Source organism: Liolophura sinensis, chromosome 7 (assembly GCF_032854445.1).
Source record: "Liolophura sinensis isolate JHLJ2023 chromosome 7, CUHK_Ljap_v2, whole genome shotgun sequence".
NCBI classification, from domain to species: domain Eukaryota; kingdom Metazoa; phylum Mollusca; class Polyplacophora; order Chitonida; family Chitonidae; genus Liolophura; species Liolophura sinensis.
This window is the reverse complement of record NC_088301.1, coordinates 1,221,124-1,241,989: the sequence shown is the minus strand read 5'-3', so window position 1 is coordinate 1,241,989 and position 20,866 is coordinate 1,221,124. Positions and strand designations below refer to the sequence as shown.

At 39.3% G+C, this 20,866-nt stretch overlaps 4 protein-coding genes across 4 annotated transcripts in view; 1 reads left to right on the top strand and 3 right to left on the bottom strand.

Annotated features, from left to right (window-relative positions):
• Positions 1-1,093: 1,093 nt before the first annotated feature.
• On the bottom strand, positions 1,094-7,906 carry LOC135470293 (all-trans retinoic acid-induced differentiation factor-like). The gene is made up of 7 exons (XM_064749145.1): positions 7,625-7,906; positions 5,672-5,811; positions 4,903-4,974; positions 4,568-4,645; positions 2,982-3,097; positions 2,199-2,296; positions 1,094-1,772 (listed from the first exon to the last, which is right to left on the bottom strand). Exons 1-7 carry the CDS (start codon positions 7,706-7,708, stop codon positions 1,515-1,517), a joined length of 846 nt encoding a protein of 281 aa, XP_064605215.1. The 5' UTR covers positions 7,709-7,906; the 3' UTR covers positions 1,094-1,514.
• Positions 7,907-7,914: 8 nt separating this feature from the next.
• LOC135470292 (tektin-2-like) lies at positions 7,915-12,040 on the top strand. Its single transcript, XM_064749144.1, has 6 exons — positions 7,915-8,050; positions 9,068-9,500; positions 9,941-10,155; positions 10,507-10,729; positions 11,004-11,227; positions 11,509-12,040. Exons 2-6 carry the CDS (start codon positions 9,087-9,089, stop codon positions 11,699-11,701), a joined length of 1,269 nt encoding a protein of 422 aa, XP_064605214.1. The 5' UTR covers positions 7,915-8,050; positions 9,068-9,086; the 3' UTR covers positions 11,702-12,040.
• A 2,830-nt stretch (positions 12,041-14,870) lies between these two features.
• Positions 14,871-17,911, bottom strand: LOC135469732 (collagen alpha-2(I) chain-like). The gene is made up of 4 exons (XM_064748298.1): positions 17,901-17,911; positions 17,311-17,399; positions 16,932-17,060; positions 14,871-15,920 (listed from the first exon to the last, which is right to left on the bottom strand). The coding sequence occupies exons 1-4, from the start codon at positions 17,909-17,911 to the stop codon at positions 15,694-15,696; spliced, it is 456 nt and encodes a 151-aa protein (XP_064604368.1). The 3' UTR covers positions 14,871-15,693.
• A 94-nt stretch (positions 17,912-18,005) lies between these two features.
• Positions 18,006-20,866, bottom strand: part of LOC135469731 (nucleoprotein TPR-like) — a 75,337-nt gene continuing 72,476 nt past the window's right edge. Inside the window, exons 61-64 of the mRNA XM_064748297.1 lie at positions 20,242-20,342; positions 19,953-20,044; positions 19,547-19,633; positions 18,006-18,351 (exon numbers count right to left, since the gene is read on the bottom strand). Coding sequence (XP_064604367.1) covers positions 18,143-18,351; positions 19,547-19,633; positions 19,953-20,044; positions 20,242-20,342 — 489 coding nt within the window. The 3' untranslated portion in view covers positions 18,006-18,142. The remainder of the gene's footprint in view (positions 18,352-19,546; positions 19,634-19,952; positions 20,045-20,241; positions 20,343-20,866) is intronic.

The following is a 20,866-nucleotide window of genomic DNA, read 5'->3' as shown; positions in this document are numbered from 1 at the left end:
AACCGTGCAGTGCGACCTTGTGTAAGTAGTGTAAATATGTAACTCCGTGATTGCACTGTATTTATTTACGAACTTCATTTAATAGTTGTTTAACGCTATACTCAATTTTTCACTCATGTTTGTAGGGTGGCGGTCACTTTTTGCTAAGGAGGAACATTGAAATGCCCAGTGTAAACCACCTACCTCTTGACTAATTACTGACAAACTTTCCCACACACATGTAGATATGCACCCCATATTGATGAGAGACTTGTAAAATTCAACGAACTTTAGACTGTGCAAACGGCCATACAAGCGTGCTGATCACTTACTGTAACCTGGGATATATCCCAGCTGTAAGCAAAGCCCCACCAACATTGAGAGGATTGGACTAGGCGTATGGCATACTCTTGACTGGCTCTGTTCTGACCATGCTGTTTGAAAAATGCAGAGTTATGCGAAGACCAAATGGAAGTTAATCGAAGATAAACTCAACAAAGTCATGTGCTACAATTTATTTTTTGAGGTTCATTTTGAGCAATGTTATGTGACATATGACGAAGAGAAACGGAACCGACATTGATTGCCACGCACAAGATATTATTTATTTACTTATCCGATTGATGTTTACACCGTACTCAAAAATATTTCACTTATAACAATGGCAGCCAGCATTATGGTGGGAGGAAACTGGGCAGAGCCCAGCGAAAACCATGACCATCCACAGGTTGCTGCGGACCTTCCCACGTACGGCCAGAGAGGAAGACAGCATGAGCTGGGCTTGAACTCACAGTGGCCACATGCGTGAGAGGCTCCTAGGTGATGTGCCGCGCTGGCGTGCTCCAGCCCCTCGGCCACGAAGGTCACACCTGAACTGACGTACAGATCAAGTACCTTAACCTGGTCATCCCTATTCCACTCAAAACAGATAAACCCTGAATTCACATCAAATTCAAGCTTCTTAAAGTTTCTTTACTCTTAGATAATTCAGAGTCATCTGATTTTTAACTGGCATAAGAAAGACAATCGTTCAATATTCAAAATGGGCTAAAAATGACAAGTACATGGATATATATATATATTATATATATATATATATATATATATATATATATATATATATATATATTGGTAATCGAGAGGTGAAATAGTGCACTGTTGTATACGAATACATCACCAAATGGGTCGGTACAAAAGTGTTCCTTGATGGAAAAAATAGATCACTACTATGTATATTCAACAGGTGTATGCCTCAGGTGTCATCTTTTGTCTTTATGTTCCACCTGATTATATGTACCCTCAGCAAAGCAATGAGGTTTTTAGCTAAACAACAGAATGATGTCCCATTGTACCCTGACCTACGTGTAGGTGTATTACTAGTCTTTCTTATCATCTATTTAAAACCTTTTGATCTTATCAAGTTTTGGTTGCTCTGGGTCCTAAGCAGCATTACTTGTCACCTTAAAGGTCAAGTCAACAGCCTGTCGCAGCCATAATTTGCAAGACCACCACACTGAGAAGTTGTTGTATTAAGGTCAGTGCAAACCATAAATGATAAAAGCAACAATAAACGATAAGGCAACATTGACAATTTTTGGTCGTACTTGGTGAAAGATCAGCATGAACATTAAAGTCAAGACATGGTGATCCTGAATTTCCTGGAGATTCATCTGGGTCATCATCTCTGCTTCTTGCTGGATGACGTGTCGTCGTTGTGTGCACCAGAGTAGTGCAGAGACAGCCACAGTGCTGCTACAGAGACCTATCAGGTACCACTCTGTGGGAAAATGTCCCTGGGGGAATAAAACAGAGACACTGTGCCAGACACACAATAAAAGCAAATGGCAGCGCCTGTTTAAAATAGGAACATATTTATAATAATATCTTTATTTATTGAAGGTAACTCAACTCTTCTTGACACACAAACCAATATGAAGGAAACAAATACAATAAGTGTCATATCAAAATGCAGAGCAAATCTAGCACAACACTAAAACAATGCCATGTATTCTTTAAGATGGAAGGTACCTATAAAATACAGTGCTGTTACCAACTGGTGAGTCAGGGTACTTGGCAGATTACAGATCTGTGTTATTTTTCGCAGCTTACCTTTCAGAAATACAATGTTTACTTAACACATCCAGCTGGATTTCAAACATGTCTAACTTCATCTGCACTGACAGCTGTATGAAACTAATTAATATAGGATGCATACTTACAGATCTTAAGCACTTGTAACCATAGAAACCACCATCACAAAGACAATCCTTGAGCCCAGGGCCACGAGGAAGACAATGGGAATGGTGTGGACAGGTGACTACAACAACAACAAGGTAACACTGTCAATGGGCAAGACACTACATATCTGAACCACCAACCTAAGGCTTACAGGGCGCTTCTATTCCAGCTTAGAAGGTCTAGAAGGGGTCATGGATGGGATGCATAACCAACAATGTTTGCATCCTCTAAAAATTACCAAAGCCTCCACTGTTGGACTTATGGTGGAATGTCTCCCTGCTCTGAATCTTTTGCATGTAAATTATCTCAACTGGTGCGGAAAAAGAATAGTTTTGTGTACAAGTCATCTGGGTGGAAGGCCAGGGTTTCAGAGCTCAAGTGTACCAGTGTGTTGCTGAGGTACTTCGAAGTGCATGTTGTATACATATTCGTGTTACGGTTAAGCTACCAGACTTTACACCAGACACTCAATAATGTAAGACAGCCAAAGTCATGGGAGACCAACCCTAGTTTATGAACAGTACTCCAACAGGGCACCACAAATTAGCTCATGTAAGCTATAGGGCAGAGAATTCTGGTCTCCCTTTGCTACAGTTGTCATACCTGACCTGGCTAACTGACTGGTTGGCATTAGAATCATGAGATCAGACAGGTTAAAGCTAAAGTCTTTAGCACAGACACTTGTATTTTAATTTTTTCAGTCCAGTCAATTCTGTTCAGTCCAGAGCTGTCATATGTCTCACTCAGACATCAATGGCACTCACAGTTATCTACAGTACACAGGTCCAGTTGTCCCTGGCACACAGTTTTCTGAGGCAAATACTTCGACATCTCCCAGGACTCGTTACCACCCGGGCAATTTAATGTAGAGGGCAAACTTCTGAAAATCAGACAGAGTCAAACATTAGCATGCAGTTCACCTCACAGAAAACAGATTGGAGTGATACGTAACATAAACACACCAGATACTATTATGCACATATCTGCACAAAGACAAGTGCAGCTTGGAATACATGTATCACTTTGCCAAAATATTAAGCACATAGTCATGTTCCACATTTTACCATTTAAGAAGCTTATATATTAATATATCATATATGACCTATGTGAGACATCAAAATCTGAACAGCACAAACAGAATTTCCCCCACATAATTAATCTAGTTGTGTAAAGTGCCATTGGCCCATAAAGTCTTAAATTTATTTACCTCACAGTTGTTTCACGTCATACTCATAAATTTTTCACTTACAATATTGGTCGTCACTTTTACGCATGTAGAAAGCCAGAATGACCATATAAACCACTGACCTTTGGCAAGTCACTGGTGAACTTTCCCACAAGTAGGGTACAGATATTCACACCATACCGGTGAAAGGAAAGCGGTCTACTTTGAATGATGGATTGCGCAAACCAAAGTCACATGTTCACTAAGATTTATTTATTTATTTATTTCATTGGTGTTTTATGAATTTCTCAAGAATATTTCGCTTATACTTTATTTATTTATTTTGATTGGTGTTTTAGGCCGTACTCAAGAATATTTCACTTATATGACGGCGGCCAGCATTATAGTGGGAGGAAACCGGGCAGAGCCCGGGGGAAACCCACGACCATCCGCAGGTTGCTAGAAGACCTTCCCACTTACGGACAGAGAGGAAGCCAGCATGAGCTGGACTTGAACTCACAGCGACTGCATTGGTGAGAGACTCCTGGGTCATTAAGTTGCGCTAGCGCGCTAACCAACTGAGCCACGGAGGCCCCAAATTTCACTAATATAATGGTGGCCAGCATTATGTTGGGAGGTAACTGAGCCGAGCCCGGGGGATAACCCACGACCATCTGCTGGTTGCTGCCAGACATTCCTACATACAGCCGGGCACAATCACTGAGAGCAGGACAATGTACAACTTCCCTGACCAAGGTCAGGATTGAACCCTCATCTCACGTCTTAGTGACTAAAGGACTTAAGTGTAACCACTCAGTTACAAGCTGCTCCTCTTAAATCTTAAAAGAAATAAACGTCCCTTTAAACAACAATAACTTTACACAAAACGATAGTATCAACTGACTTATTGGTGTTTAAAATTATGCACAAGAATATAATAAGACAACAACATTTCGATTTATGAGTGTCTGGAGTAAACTGCTGACCTCTGGTAAGTCACTACAAAAAATTCCTCACGTGTGAAACACTGATTTTCATCTCCTCTGATGGCTAAATGTGTATGTTGCTTTGCAGAAAAGCAAGTGATTTGAAACTACATGCATGTAAGATCAGTGTACATGGAGCACTACTGTAAAACCTGCCACAGGTTTCCATAATACACAAAGAAAAAATAATTTAACTTACAAATAATCCATCATGGATAAGCCATAAAACTGGCTATCATTAACATCCTTTTGCTCTAAGGGATTGTCATCTAAAACTCTGGAAAATGAAACAAACTTTGTAAAGGCATGAACAAAGATTTGTGGCTTGAGATCAACAAAAAACTTATTATCATATTATGACTTTCTCAAAACCACTTCACATACAAAAAATTCACACTGAACAATGATAATGCTAAGGTTTATAGAATAATAACAGTAAAAACTTCCTAAGTACTTACTTTGTACAATTTAAGTAAAATAAAACTGACAAACAAAATCACATGATGTTCACAGAAAAAAAAAAATTTGACTTACACTGTACTGACATGTGTGAAGTGTTGAAGAGAGCTGTTCAGGTGATGAAGATGACATCCACTCAGGTCAATCCTGTCCAGGTCAAAAAAAAAAAAAGACAAACACTTTTGTTGTAAAACAAGGTAAAAACAGTATTACATTTACTGTTTCATGTGACTGGTGAAAAATGTTTGGTAACTTTTCTGGAAATTAACTTACCGCTCATCTGTTCACAGAATTCTAGCTCACAAACATCCAGTTTTCAATTTTCAATCCATCCAGTTTTCAATCCATCTTCAATTTTCTCCATAATGCGTCTTCTCTACATTACTTATTGAGCAACTTTTCCAAATGCCCATGTAAATGTGATCAAAACAGTTGCACAACAGTTTTGATAGGTTATTTGCTACAGTAGGACTTTTTATTACCTTTAGTGGTAAGTTTAAACTCAAAACTCCTCAATTAAACAATAAGACAACATTTCCTAGAATCTACAAAACAGCTGAAATTATGTCATATACACCATACTGGCTATTTTGTATAATAAAAAAAGCCACGTTCATCATTAATTTGGATTTAAAAAAAAAAACAAAAAAAAATGTATATATGACAACTCCTGATAACTAAAATAGCAAATAAAATACACTTTAATTCACAAATCACAAACATTTTTCTTGAGTAAATTCTACAGGCAGGAAAAACAGATCAGTTTTGATGGTAATTTGTTCAGTTCTTTATATGCTTTTCATTTTATATGTTCAAAAACTTTCCTTGCTTTATGGAAACTTACCCAAGAACACCTTCATCATGAAAAGGCGAGACTGAACTGTTTAAACAACACCGATCCAAGATGACATTATGTTCACAATTCTGCTTTACCACACTACTGTTTCTCAGAGGCCCTGGGCAAAGGTGTGAGCACACTTCTATCTACAAAGAATTAATATGTGTAGAATGTCTTCAAAGGGAAACACTTTAAGATGCTAGAAAGCAAGTTTGCATTGAAATTATTGCACTACACCATTAAAATGAACTTTTTTTTCGTAGATTTATTTATAGTGTTGTTTTGTCATTTACCCAGTCTGCAATGCCTCAACAGACACTTTAACACTGCAGTAAATTGAGCCCATATTTGTTACTCTCCCTAAACCAGGGTCAAAGCCTTTACATTTTAACAGATGGGCAAAATATTCAATATCTTCTTGATAAGTCTTGCCTAAATTCCACCAAATCTGCATGATATTAATACTTATTTTGTAAGTCTAAGAGGATCACACCAGAACTGTTTCTGTTGTTCCAATTTTGCCTCAGCTTACACCATTCAGCGCCACTACAAGTGACCCATTGCAAATACATACATGTAGCCACAAATGACAACCTTTCCCATATCATTCCAGGAAAATATCCTTAATTGCTGTCATGCCTCCCACTCAGTGTTATTGCCAAAGATTTTGAGGAAACTTACAGTTATGCTTTTTTAATCATGTTTTTTTTTTTTATTCCAATGAGCTTCCTTCATAAACGTTTAAAAATTCAAACATTTCTCTTGGAACTGAATTAGCACGTCAACTTATGTTGGATCAAATACTGTTACTGGGCTGCACAATTTACCACTGTGGGAGCAGAATGTCTTCGCTAGATATGGAGGCCAAACATGATAGACAAAAATTCAAACCAAAGTGATTAAAGTTTACAAAATGTTTTTTTTTTTTACCAGAGACAAAAGAAGTTATGTAGGTGGATCAATGTGAAACTACTTTCCACCACACTAAATGATATGGAGGGCTAAGGCCAAACTATATGTAAGGTATCAACTCTAGAATAATGCTTTATACTGAAGGCCAAATGATCTTGTTAATGTTTTAAGAATCCGAAAATTTATGATTTTCAATGTGTCTCAGCGATGTGGCATTAAACCATAATCATTCATACATTCAATATGTCTCAGAGTACCAGTACAGGTTGTAATGTCCAAAATTTAACTGTGAAGTAGCATATTAACATGTACAGGAAATATACCTTTGAGCAGCAAGAACTTATTTAGACAGTGCACAAACCAAATACAAATTCACAATTGTGCACTGCTTTTTTCAAAATACCAGCAGGCTCAGTCATGATGTCCATAAGGTACTAATAACCAAAATATAGTCCCTTTGATGGACTTGATCTACTCAATGTGCCATTTTACAATTCTGATATTCACATGAGTTCAATTAAATTAAATGTTGAGGTCTATTTTCAACAATTTCTTATATTTACCTGCTGCAGGAAAATAGGCCTCAACTTTTAATTTAACAGAACTAATATTCATAGTAACATTGAGTCAGTGAGCAAAAGAGGGGGTTCAAATGCCAGGAGTGGGAAGGAGGTGGAACTTTGAAATTGCGGCGTTTTTTTTTTTTTAAAGATAACGGAATGTCCATCTAAATGAACCAGGCCAAATGTAACGTCAGTTAACATATTTCTTAAAGTTAGACGAACAGACTTACAGGAAGGCATGTAGGTCTTAATTTCAAGGAAATCGTCTCGCTAGTTTACAGCAACCTAGTTTTCAAATAAGTGAACAAATGTATAACTGTAAAAAGTATGTTGTCGATATTTAACAATTAAGAAGTTCAATATACATGGAAATTGTACCACGTCAAGCTTAACACGAGCACTAGACAGAAATTTGTAAAGATTTTCAGTAGCAGACTGAAAGTATGTGTTGCTGTCCGAAGCTGACAAATACAGTGGGCATTACCAATGTCTTATTTGACGAATTTGCCAAACAAATGTTCCAAACAAGGTGAACAATAATGAAAATGAAGTTAATTTTAGGTTCCATTATTCGATGTGCGACTCGGTATCATCGGCCATTTTGAATGATCGCTAGTCACATGACATGTGCAGCGCTACCTGGCGGCTAGTGAGATCTCCATAGTGACAACGCAGCTGAGATCGATCTAGTGTGCTCTAAAACGAGCTCCCTGATTGGCCAATTAATCTAAACCAGCCAATGGTATGTATCGACCTATCCATCCTTGGCTTACATGTGTTTGCGTAGCAACATGATGGGCGAGCTGGAACCAGCACGGCGATAGTATTCACGCTCGCTTATTAAAAAGACGGCTGTGAGTTACCGATCAGTAAACCGTCAGCTATCGGAGTTCAACTGGTCAAAGAAAAGGTATGTACACTAATACAACAATCAAGTAAATATTCACGCATGTTGTGTAGAAATTGAGCTCAAGTCTTCAAACGTTTGTCGGTACCCGCGTTGGCTATCGGTCTTATCCTCCCAGGTCAGGGGCATTTTTTTTTTTTTCATTCTTGCTGAAATGTTTCAAGCTGTATCCTTGATCTAAGTTCACGTGTCATCTAACAATATCACATGTAAATATCACAGAATAAAGAGCTTTTTATATCGGATGGTTAGCCCTCATTATTGAACAGTTATTAAATGACATTAGTATTTGTATGGCCTTAAAGTGCTACTTCAGTCCTAAGAAAAGCTAGGTGGATATATTAAACCGACATGAAGGATACCTTAGGGAACAGAGCTAACAGCAGGGTTTAAAAACATTTATGATGAACAACACTGTTTAACCTGTATGAATGAAGAGTCCTCAAAAACAAATTTTCGTCAGTTTCCATAAAATTTACCTAATGTGACGTTATAATGTTCCTTATGTGACGATGAGTCAAGCAGATGTGACGTCAGGTAAGGCAGTTGTGCTGGAATGACGTCATGCACAATTGAAAGTGCAGTGTCATTTTTTGCTATACATCAGGGATGGGCGACGCCAAACCAGGCAAATTTGGAAACGACAGAAAACTTTTGTTTCCGTACTATCCTCCGAAACTAGTGACAGCAATTTTAATACATTGCTATTTTTAACAATTTAGGACAGCAATTCAGACAATCTCAGTCCTTAAATTTTTATACCTCCTTTTAAGACATTCAGGTCTTCACAGTGTAGTAGCTCTTTAATGAATTAAAAGGGCATCATTATCACGTTAATGTCACATGGAATGGCTAGCTTGGATAAGTCATGTTGTATGATAACTGCACTCTTAAAATGGAATCCAAACCACACAGAGAAACAGAGACACTCATAGCCTGTTTGTTACAACAATAAGTTTATTTTCTTTCATCCTGATACATTTCACCAATTTTATTTTATACTCTGAATTTCTCTTTCAGACTACTTTAAAGTTTCAACATGGCCACAGAAGTGAGACCCACAACCCGATTCCAGCCCCCAGACTGGTTCACTTCTAACTACACCATCTCTACAAATGCTGAGCGTCAGAGGGATGCTTCACACCAGACACGGCAAGAAAGCCGCTTCCTCAGAAATGAGACAGATAATCAGACAAAGTGGGACCAGCATTCCAACAATGTGAGGCTGGCCGACCGGGCAGATCACATCCGTCAGTGGAAGGAAATCCTGGAGAAAACCTTGGCAGACCTTGATAAGGAAATCTCTGACCTGTCTGATGCCAAGCAGCTGACAGAGCAGTCACTCCAGGCCAAAGATTTACCCACAGATGTGGCTATTGAATGTCTAACATTAAGAGAGGGCCGACAGGCCATTGACGTGGTGGAAGATGAGCCTGAAAACCAGCTTCACAAGGTAAAGTAAAAACACTCATCACAGTCAAAATGTTTCACATTTTTTCCTCTCGTTTCACATATTATTCATGATATTGTACATCTCCATTTTTGCCTAGATACAGTGATTTTTTTCTCAAATCAAATTGAAACATTAAATGAATATAGAGTATACATAAACATATAAACATAGACTGCACTGTTGAAGTACATGTATAAGTGTTGGTTTTCCTGGCACTTTTTGTATCACTCTACAAATCTTTCATAAATAAACGTCGATCTGGCAGATGGTATGTTGTGTGCTTAAACACGCTATTCAGTGGTAATGGAATGAAATACATAAATATTAAATTTGACTTGTATTTGAGAAAAGATAGACCAATCACTAGCATTCACTGCCGTGCACTGCCTATATATGATGTTTAAATTGAGTCCACTCTGATATATTGGATATGTTTACAGGAGGTTGAAGTCATTGATGGGATCAAGAAGCAGCTCCACAACAAAATCAGTGAAGCATTTGAGCAGCTGTGCCTGCTACAAGAGGCCAGGCAGCAAATACAGGCGGATCTGCAGGATAAAAATATAGCTCTGGGCATTGATATTGATCAGTACAATTTGTCTGAGACCTCCCCAAACATTAGCTACAAACCAGACCCTCTCCGAGTGCCAAAAGGGTAAGACAACTTTTACAGGTCTCTAACAAAATTCACTTTTTTAAGTACTTGATAGAGAAATGAAATATTTGAGTATATTTCAAAGTGTAGAGGTATCAGATTAAAACCGGACTATCAACTTATGGCATGTTGATAACAATATCAATACTAATGTATTATCAAAATCAATAACAAAAACATGATCACATCATGATCTTTCAAATCAGCGAGGTAAATCTTTGAGTTCGTTATATATTTTTCTTATTTAGAAATAAAGGGCTGATCAAAGTACTTAATAAACAGAATGAGTGTCACCAAATACTATGATTATGTATAACGTAATATATAATGTACTGACTTGTGCTTATCCAGGAGCACAACCCCGCAGCAATGGGAAGATTTCAGTCGTTATAACAAGGAGCGAGCTGATGCAGAAATGAAGGCGTCTACCCGACTAAGGGAGGCAATCCATCACACCCTCCAGCAGACCGACAACGACCTGGAGGCCCAGAGGCTGGCGACAGAGTATGCCTTTAGAAAGAGGATCCATGAGTTTGAGCGGGCCAAGGATGAGCTGGAATGGCAGAAGAAAAACGTAAGGCATTAAATTGGCAGAGTTGTTAGTTATTTGCTTAGCCAGAATTACAACAGTCCTGCATACTCCAAAATATAAAGATTAAATAGCAGAAAAAAACCATTAACATTCATTTATACAAAGATATTAGACTTTATCAGATATACAAAATTTATAATTCAAGATTCAAGTGAGTACATTTTAAACTATAACACATTTTTAGCATTGGTGTAGAAATGTTACGTATAATCAATTCACTCGTGAGTTATTTAACCCTCAAACTTTCCCCAAACAGACTGAAGAAGAAATTGAAGAGTTGGAAAACGACATACGTGGAATTGAGGAGGCCATCCGTGCTAAGATCAACCCAATGAAGCTGGCTCAGACAAGACTTGAGAACAGAACGTACCGCCCAAATGTAGAATTGTGCCGAGATGCTCCACAATATGGGCTTGTGGATGAGGTCAAGCAGCTGGAGGCTTCAAAGAGAGCTCTGGAGGAGAAGCTCAAACAAGCCAAGTGAGTAGTATACACTTAGTTATACACTGGTCATCACATTTAGTATCATGGCTGTGTATATGCATTACTTGTAATTTAGAGTTGTAGAAATAGTGAACAGACTTTAGGAGTTGTTGTAAGGGTAATCCAAATTTTTTAGATACAGTGACTGAGACTTGTGAGATGGTTTTCATTTGTCCCTTTATCCTACAAAGTTTTCTAGTCATCTTTTCCCTAAAAAAAATATATCAGCAGTTTTGCCCAAAACACGTCTCATATATGCACATGTGATTTCTTACCAGACATGCCCTGGATGGACTGGAGGCTAACCTGCACAGAATCAATGATGATCTGTCCTTGAAGAACAACTCACTCATGCTGGACAACCGTTGTATGAACGTGCGAGAGAGGCTGCAGACAAAACCCATGACATCTCTGGAGAGGAACCTAACCCTGACAGGCATTGAGAGGGAGAGATCAAAAGTTCTGGCCTAAACTCAGTACTAAACACACCCATTAGCAGAGACTTGTACAAACTGTTTGATCTAACCAGTAATTTAATAGGATTCACCAAAGAGATGTATTTATTTAATTCACAGAAGGAATCTCTTTACCAATTGATGATAAAACCTCTTGTAAACTCATTGCTTGGTAAATCGGCATACACTTTGGTTGTACTGTACCATATGGCCTTACCACTGTCACATAAACCATGTACATATTAGGTCAATTAGAGAAACAAAAATGTGGGGGGAGGATTGTTAACAAATATTCGAACTAGACAAAACCCACATCATATGTATAACTGATGCAATAAAATGACAAGAGTGACATATTGGAAATGGCGATTTTGTGCTAATATCTCTTTATATTTTGTTGGGGCCTCCATGGCTCAGTCGGTTAGCGCGCTAGCACAGTGTAATGATCCAGGAGCCTCTCACCAATGCGGTCGCTGTGAGTTCAAGTCCAGCTCATGCTGGCTTCCTCTCCTGTCGTAAGTGGGAAAGTCTTCCAGCAACCTGCGGATGATCGTGGGTTTCCCCCTGGCTGTGTTTGGTTTCCTCCCACCATAATGCTGGCCGCCGGCATATAAGTGAAATATTCTTGAGTACGGCGTAAAACACCATTCAAATAAATAAATAAATATTTTGTTCATTGGTGGAACCATGTACTCCCGGTTTCACTCATGACAGCAGCCAGGTTTTGGTTATGGCAAACAGAGTCAACAGGAGAAAACAACTGTACTTCAGTAGGCATTGAACAAACCTCCTTTGCCCAGTTGCGAAAGGGTTAAACTATTTAACCCTCGGCTAGCAGTAAGCCAAGGTTAAATTTATCCCTATGTCAAAGAACCAGGCCCTGACCTATTCCTGATGACCAGCCTGAGCTATATTCAAGGATTCAACCTCAATGACAGGTCAAAATCAATCTCATCGAGAGAGAGGCTTTAGTAGGATGAACCAGCAATTGCCCTCTATATATACAAAGGACAAGAACAACTTGTTAGGTACCTGGGACTGAGATATAAGTGTTGGTTTCTAAAGACTTTATCATGAGAGTAGGGCATGCACATTCTTTCAGTAAGATAACATAATCATTACATAGACAGAACCAGAAAACCAAATAAGGTTTTACAATTTACAGGTGAAAGATAGGAGAGGAGATGCACACCTTGCTTGATACCTGACAATTTGCTAATATAAAGAGTCCGTGTAAAATCCTCAGAAGGTGGATGCGTACAACACATAAGTGTCAAGTGGAAAGTTGTGGAGATTACATAATCTCAACGTCTTTAAAAATCCCAAATTGATGTTTCTTGTCCATTAGTGGTTTAGGTCTTGATCTGGTAGAAAATTATAGTCACATTATAATATACAGACCAATATTAATCCCAGGTTATTCCTTTCTAAGACTTTTCCTTTTATTACAACTGAATGCAGAGAAACATCTAATAATTTGGTCAGCTTTTCGGGACATTGCGGATCAGAAAGGCCTGCTTTTTGCCGCCCTGTACTACATGTATTTTAATTTGCTAGTTATTCCCTGTTGTTGTACTTTACACATATTTACCTGAGCTCAATAAATGCAATACTTTTTTAAGTTACCACTCTTAACTTTCACTTCAACATTGATCTTATTCTACACAAGAAACTAAGTTGTGAACATCAACACACATAACTGACAATGGAACATCAACACACATAACTGACGATGGAACATCAACACACATAACTGACGATGGAACATCAACACACATAACTGACGATGGAACATAGATGCACATAATCGACGATGGAACATCAACACATAACTGACGATGGAACATCAACACACATAACTGACGATGGAACATAGATGCACATAATCGACAATGGAACATCAACACACAAACTGACGACTGAACATCAAAACACAAACTGACAATTGAACATCAAAACACAAACTGACGATGGAACATCAACACACATAACTGACGATGGAACATCAACACACAAACTGACGACTGAACATCAACACACAAACTGATGATTGAACATCAAAACACATAACTGACGATGGAACATAGATGCACATAATCGACGATGGAACATCAACACACAAACTGACAATTGAACATTAAAACACAAACTGACGATGGAACATCAAAACACAAACTGACAATTGAACATCAAAACACAAACTGACGATGGAAGATCAACACACAAACTGACAATTGAACATCAAAACACAAACTGACGATGGAAGATCAACACACAAACTGACGATGGAACATCAACACACAAACTGACAATTGAACATCAAAACACAAACTGACGATGGAACATCAAAACACAAACTGACGATGGAAGATCAAAACACATAACTGACGATGGAACATAGATGCACATAATCGACGATGGAACATCAACACACAAACTGACGATTGAACATCAAAACACAAACTGACGATGGAAGATCCCTCTGGTGTTATGGTGGTTTACACGTATGTAAAATCTGAGCTTAATGCACGCAGTACCTTTTGAGATAACATCCCTAACATTGTCTGTCACTTTGAAGTTTAGTTATATCAGATTTATTCAAGTGTGACCAAGGCTGCAGGGCTTAACCCAGGAAACCCTATCTCCCCTGTCAGCCAATCAGTGTCAATACAATATTGCTTGAACATTGTTTTTTTCACTATTTTTGGATGCTACCAATACATTGCAAAGTCGAACTAATAAATGTTTGCTAGGTACACCCTGTGAAAACAACTCTGACTGACAAACAACTCTGACTGACAAACAACTCTGACTGACAACAACTCTGACTGACAAACGTCAAACCATACACAGCGGCCTGTAAGTTACAGTCACATTCTGCACACCATGTAACATCTTGTAAACCTTGCCCCAGCAAACAAGTTCCATCGTGTCTTCACCTGGCTCTGAATCTCTGTACACTGTAGTAATCAGACTGGAGGAGCCCTCCACAGGTGCAAACTACTGGCAGGCTACTTAGCTGGTATGCCTTACCACAGCATTTTCATGCGTACCCTCATTTCCTTTGACAGCCGACATAAGCAAAAGGTATGGAAATGTCACGTACATGAATACACATGCTATTAACATTATTAACAAAGTTTACAAATGTTTTCATTTTGGAAATTTTATTTATTTTTTTTCTAAATTCTGGTACAAATAACACAATTTTCTTTCATTCGCACATTTGACTAAAATGGATCACTTTCTGTACTCATCCATAATTTTACAAATTCAGCTCTCTTATTTCTTCGCATGAACTTGCACTTAATACACATATAATCAAGCGACCGAAAAAAATGCTTGGAATCGGTCCCCTTAAGCCAATGATGATAATGATCAATGATAAAACATAAAATATTTACAGGCAGGGTGTAGCATATCATGATAAAGAGTTTACTGCTAGCTAATCAAGTGTAACAGTGATTCTGTGTGTTATTTCATAACATGTAATCATGTTAAAGTATGCGCAAACTGCTGATTTTCATACAGGACTGCTTTATTAGCCCAATTCACCACATACTACACACGTAGCGCAGTTTAATGCGTAGAAATGTGTTGAGAAATTCTATGATAGAGCTATTATATATTGGTGCATCCAGAAATGCTGAAAACCTGCCTGCCTTTAGTATGTACATGACGAGGGACAATTTCTTACACAGTAATGTTTTGAGAGATGAGGTGATGATAAGCTACACGTAACAGGCACATCAGCACAGCATCCACAAGATTGCTCAGCACAAATGATTTATCTACCTGTCACTGTCATTAATAGCTACATGCACAATTGATATGATGTGTTTAGTAATTGTTTGAGAGTCGGCATTTTTGAACAACTTGCTATATGAGTGCAGAAATCATCAGACAAAACAATTCTTTTCTACACACAACGTAGCACAAGTCTCCTCCAGCAAACAGCTGATACAAAAGATATCGCGATTACTCAGCTTCAGAAAAAGTCTGTCTGTTTCAGAAGGCACCTCGTCTGCCCTGGGGGGAGCGGAAGCCCCTCATTGCCCCTCGTCCCCGCTGTGGGTACATCCTGCGGGGCCCCCGGTGTACACCCCGCCCTATACGGCCCCGCCCTGGTGGGGGTCTGATCATTGAGCCGTGGGTGGCGCTCTGGGCCTGGGCAGGGGCTGGGTGTACTGAACCGTCATCCCAGACTATTCTCTGGATTCTGGGTCTGTTCTGACCTGTAGACAGGAGAAGACAAGACAGCTTCATGGACCAGTGATCATGAGAGGTGCAAACCGAGTAACACAGACTATACAAGAGAATTATCGCAAATTCTCAGTTTAAGTGATTCAAACTAAATTTTCTGTACTTTCCCTCTTATATTCTTACATATATCTATATCACCTTGGCAAGGTGAATGGGACATTTATCTCCATTACAAACTGCATGTAATTCACTCTGTCATTAGTTATAATTCCTATAGTCACAGTACGTCAACCAGAAAGTCAAGTACTTTTAATGAGGTGTTGTATTGGACTTGTTTAACACAAAATTTTATTCTCGATGGGAGCAGTGCGATGGGGTGTTTTATTAGTGATTCTCATTATGGCATCAAACACGCACTGGTTGACCATGTGGACTTTGTCCATGTTAAGGTAAAGTTGTAAATGGCTGACTATCTTCAATCTGAGATCCTGTCATTCAGTTTTAGATGACCGCTGGCCTATATCATAAATATACTTTTTCCGTACTACACATCCAATTTCCTAAGTTGCATTTGAATATACTGTGGTCTTAACTGATTTTCGGTTCTTTCAACTGGTTTTAAAACATAGATCCCTTTGGTTTGATTTTGGATGATGTCAGCGCAGCGAAAAACCAACTCATTGCCTCCTAGTCTGACAACGTTCTCGGAATGATATGGCTTAAATATTGCCCAGTATTATTAATGAGTTTCTTTAACTATTACTAAGTAATAATTGTTCATTCATTCTTTCAAGCTGTATGCATTATTTTGCAGATAATTACTTTTAGAGCACCAACATAACTGTAAACAACTCTGAGGTGAAGTGCAGCTTGAACATATTTTGTCAAATTTTGACATGTCAAACTGAAAAACTGGATGAAACTAAAAACTGATCATTACAACTTGCGATTCCCAGATTAGAGGTTGATATTATAACTTCTTTTTAATTCTCAGCACTGATATATTTTCTTTCCTTACAAATTTGTGCAAGGTATTAACATACCTGCATTCCCAGCAGATGATGCCCTATCAGCCTGAGACGCTGGACTGGAGCCGTCACTGTCTGGGATCCCTTCCTGACTCTCAGGACCAGTTACTTCCTCTTCCTGCTGCTCACCACTGCTAGATGGGGCTGTATCAAATTTGATAATTACATGTGGAAAAGAAATAAAATCTCCTCATCCATGCAGCAATAAGCTTTGGTGTTTAACTCCACCCTCCAACATTCAACAACTGAATCATTTTTAGTGGTGTCTTAATTAAAATTAATTAATTAAAATACCAGTTTCTTTGACTTGCAGTGTACAAAAACTAGGGAACCAGAATCTGCTCTCCCACTTCAGTGAAGCACTTGTTACGTGTACGCTTTCTCCTGTACTAACCTGTGCTGGGTTCTTCCCCTGGGTCCTGAGACACTCCCTGGTCTGACCTCTCCTCACCTGTCTCCTCTACAGCTTGGACCTCTGCAACACTGCAGCAAAGCAGGATAATAAATATGCAAATTAACTGTGAAGAAATTCATTTCCATATGACAGTATTTCAAATTTAATTTGAATGTAGTTATCATGAAGTGAAATGCGCCATGTGCCCTACCACAGTGTTTTTTCCTTCTCACAAAGCACATCATACTTTGGGTGTACTATCTGTGCCACATGAATAAACATACACAAAATATTTATGTGTGCCAGAACCAACAAAAAGGTAAAAAGCTTGAGACTGGTGTAGACACAGGAATATTTCTCTCCACTAATTCTAATGCAATGTCGCGTCTCAGAAGTGAGTGTTCAGTATGAGTTAAGGGCGAGTTAATAGATTCCCACAATACACTACCACCTACTCCGTCTAGTCACCATTTTAATGGCACCAATGCTTATTCACTGTGTATTAATAGTATTAGGCAAATTGTGCAAGCTCACCACTAGCCCACTTGTAGCTGGCTTCTTGCACTCCACTGCCGTTCATGTAAAGTTACCTGACATACATGTATATTATATCTTGGTCTTCCCAGGAGAAAGAGTTGCTAGTGTTGTCTGTGAATAGGGAGACCAGCACGCTGAAACACTGTTTTTGTGGTCTAAAATCAATGACACGCAAACCACTGGCAGCCTAATAGCACATGGACTACAGGTAGGCTACAGGGGTAGTTAACAATTCCATTGTGATGCACTTTTAGCCTGGCCTGAACTATAGTGGCAGGGCTGTGAGCAAGCTATATCAAAAGTACTGCCAGACAGAAAAGCATGACACTAACTCTTCTGTGGCCTGTTCGCCATCTTGCTGTGTGGTTATGTCACAGGGTTCTCCTGTATCTGCGTCAATGAGAATTGGCTCCTCTGACTCGGTGCTGCTCTCCGTGGGGGCGCCGGCTGACGCAGACACTGGCTGAGCTTCGGAAGACTGGGACTCCTGTGTAGCGGTACTAGCTGAAATTACAAACATATTAATAGGCTTAAGTACTGTAACTCTTCAACCCTTTCACATGTTTGCAAGCTTTTATTCAAGCATTTTCTGAGGGAATTAGTCTGCTGACTGATAAAATTATACGTTTTGTGAACCCATGAAAATGGCCAATGCTACCAATGTAGTTTTGTCTCCAAAACAGAACCAAAAATGTTCATAAATTGCACTGAAAGTTGCTCTTTAATATTCGAAATGGTTGAGGAATTAGGGTAATCATTTTGACAACTGTTGCAGGAAGGAAAGACTTTAGAAACTGCAAGTTTTCAAATGGAAACTGTTTACACATGTATAAGGTACTAAACTGCATGTAAATGTACAACACTCAAGGCCCCCAGATTAATGGGTTCATAAAAACAAGTAGAATGGGGAAAGCCAGCAAAACACGAGACACCACAGCACCCTGTCACATCCTGGACAAACTTAATGGGTTCATGAAAACCAACAGAGTGGGGAAGCCAGGCAACTTTGTTAGCTACTTGACAGCCTGTCAGGTTTGAACATCTGAGCTCACTGGTCCAGAGTATCTTGTCTGATCAGTCAACAGTAATGACCTCTTAGTATCTGCAAGCAATTGTAGTTTCTCAAAAGGCAAGATGAAACAGTGAACTTCCACGTTCCAAGTGGCATGATATTGACAATCAAACAAACAACTATATCCAAGAAAAAGTGAAAATGTTTTCAGTGGTCTGTTCATTGTATTAACACATCACTAGTGACTACTTTGTGAAGACATTCCCTCATGGGCCCGCTTCATTATCAGAGGAATTAATACTGCTCTGCAATAGAGTTATTTATTTATTTGATTGGCGTTTTACGCTGTACTCAATAATATTTCACTTATACGACGGCGGTTAGCATTATGGTGGGTGGAAACCGGGCACAGCCTGGGGGAAACCCACGACCATCCGCAGGTTGCTGGCAGACCTTCCCACTTACGGCCGGAGAGGAAGCCAGCATGAGCTGGACTTAAACTCACAGAGACTGCATTGGTGAGAGACTCCTGGGTCATTACGCTGCGCTAGCGCACTAACCAACCGAGCCACGGAGGCCACCCTCTGCAATACAGCTGTTGTGTCACAAACCCTTGGGCTGAGCATCACATAGGAGTAAACAGTTGTGAAAACAGAGACAAAGCTGGCAAATGACACTGTTACTCACCTACGGGGGTTGGGGTGGCTGCTGTCTGCCGGCTTGTTCCCTCATCAAACTGGGACAGGTCCATCTTAGTGTCATCCATCCCAAGGGCTACAAATTTCCAATCAGCTCTATGGTCAAGCAGTGGTGTGATTTACACTGGGATATCACTCTCATAATGACATAACTTGGCTATGTGAGTATGGTTATGCTATGTTGACTGAAATGATAGGGATTTCTTGTGGAAAGAGACACCATGGGTACAGAACGTATGAAGAAAACAAACTACACTTCATCAGAGCTTACACAGCCATATTACATTTATCAGGATGAACAGAAACAGTTTTTATCACTAGAAATCCCAGTCGCCGACTTCACAGCAGAATACTAAATCCAGACATAACACCACCATTCAGAGCAGTGTACTTACCTCCCTGAGAGACGAGTTGGGCCAATTCTGGCTGATTCTGTCCTGATTCCAGACCGCTGCCAAACACAAACCTCTGTGGGACATGGGGTGAGCTGACAGACAGACAGACAGACAGACCCACCATCAATCAAGACACATGATGTATGTAAACTAACGAACTCGATCGCATTTTGAAATACCATGGGGATATTTATTTCTGCATTTTTTCAGTTCGCAGTGATAGGAGTTCCCTCTAAAAAATGGTGACAATTGTCAGGGGTTAGCATTAATTGACAGGTGAGTTTCTTACCTGATGGCCTCTGCAAAGCCGTCGCCCCGGCGTGGCACGTAGAGAGTAGGTGTGCTGGGTACTGTACAGTCATCTCCCTCCTCAAAAGCTCCTGTCTGACCCTAGGAACAACAGCGGGAACAAGGCCTCTTTAAGAGCGCTGACTTGTTCAAACCTAGCACTCTTTGTTTACTTGTTTACATAAGGCCAGACAACAGAAGGCCAGTCGACATACGGCCAGTCTCTTTGTCGACATATTTATAATACCATATAACTGAAGCTCATGTCAGATGATTTCACCTTGTCACACTTTGCCAAGGGTCTTTTTGATTTTAAGGAGTATTAAAAATTAAACCAGGCTCAAGTCTTAATACCAGTTTCAGCCTGATACAAAATTAGTGACACTTTAGTCCAGACTACAGTTAACACCAGACTTAATTCTAATACATTTTTGAACACCTGACGAAGTGGCCCAGTTTTTCAATAGTACTTTAAGACACAATACTACTTTAACTTTAAGCCAAGATTTCAATTTTGTTCTCAGCCCAAAAACAATTGTGAAACAGTATATTAAACATAAATTAACTCTGCTGCTGTTATATTTTGAGCTTGGGCAACTGCATTGGCTAAAATTTTAAATATAAAA

What these genes read in the sequence shown, in the direction of transcription:
- LOC135470293 (XM_064749145.1), bottom strand. Translation starts at nt 7,708, where the DNA reads ATGGAACCTAAAATTAACTTCATTTTCATTATTGTTCACCTTGTTTGG. An exon ending in CATGATGAAGGTGTTCTTGG is followed by an intron (nt 4,975 to 5,671) that starts GTAAGTTTCCAT and finishes TGACCTGGACAG; the next exon opens with GATTGACCTGAGTGGATGTC. An exon ending in GTTACAAGTGCTTAAGATCT is followed by an intron (nt 1,773 to 2,198) that starts GTAAGTATGCAT and finishes TTATTCCCCCAG; the next exon opens with GGACATTTTCCCACAGAGTG.
- LOC135470292 (XM_064749144.1), top strand. Translation starts at nt 9,087, where the DNA reads ATGGCCACAGAAGTGAGACCCACAACCCGATTCCAGCCCCCAGACTGG. An exon ending in CTGAAAACCAGCTTCACAAG is followed by an intron (nt 9,501 to 9,940) that starts GTAAAGTAAAAA and finishes ATATGTTTACAG; the next exon opens with GAGGTTGAAGTCATTGATGG. An exon ending in TGGAATGGCAGAAGAAAAAC is followed by an intron (nt 10,730 to 11,003) that starts GTAAGGCATTAA and finishes TTCCCCAAACAG; the next exon opens with ACTGAAGAAGAAATTGAAGA.
- LOC135469732 (XM_064748298.1), bottom strand. An exon ending in AGGGGAAGAACCCAGCACAG is followed by an intron (nt 17,061 to 17,310) that starts GTTAGTACAGGA and finishes AATTTGATACAG; the next exon opens with CCCCATCTAGCAGTGGTGAG. An exon ending in ATCATCTGCTGGGAATGCAG is followed by an intron (nt 15,921 to 16,931) that starts GTATGTTAATAC and finishes TCCTGTCTACAG; the next exon opens with GTCAGAACAGACCCAGAATC.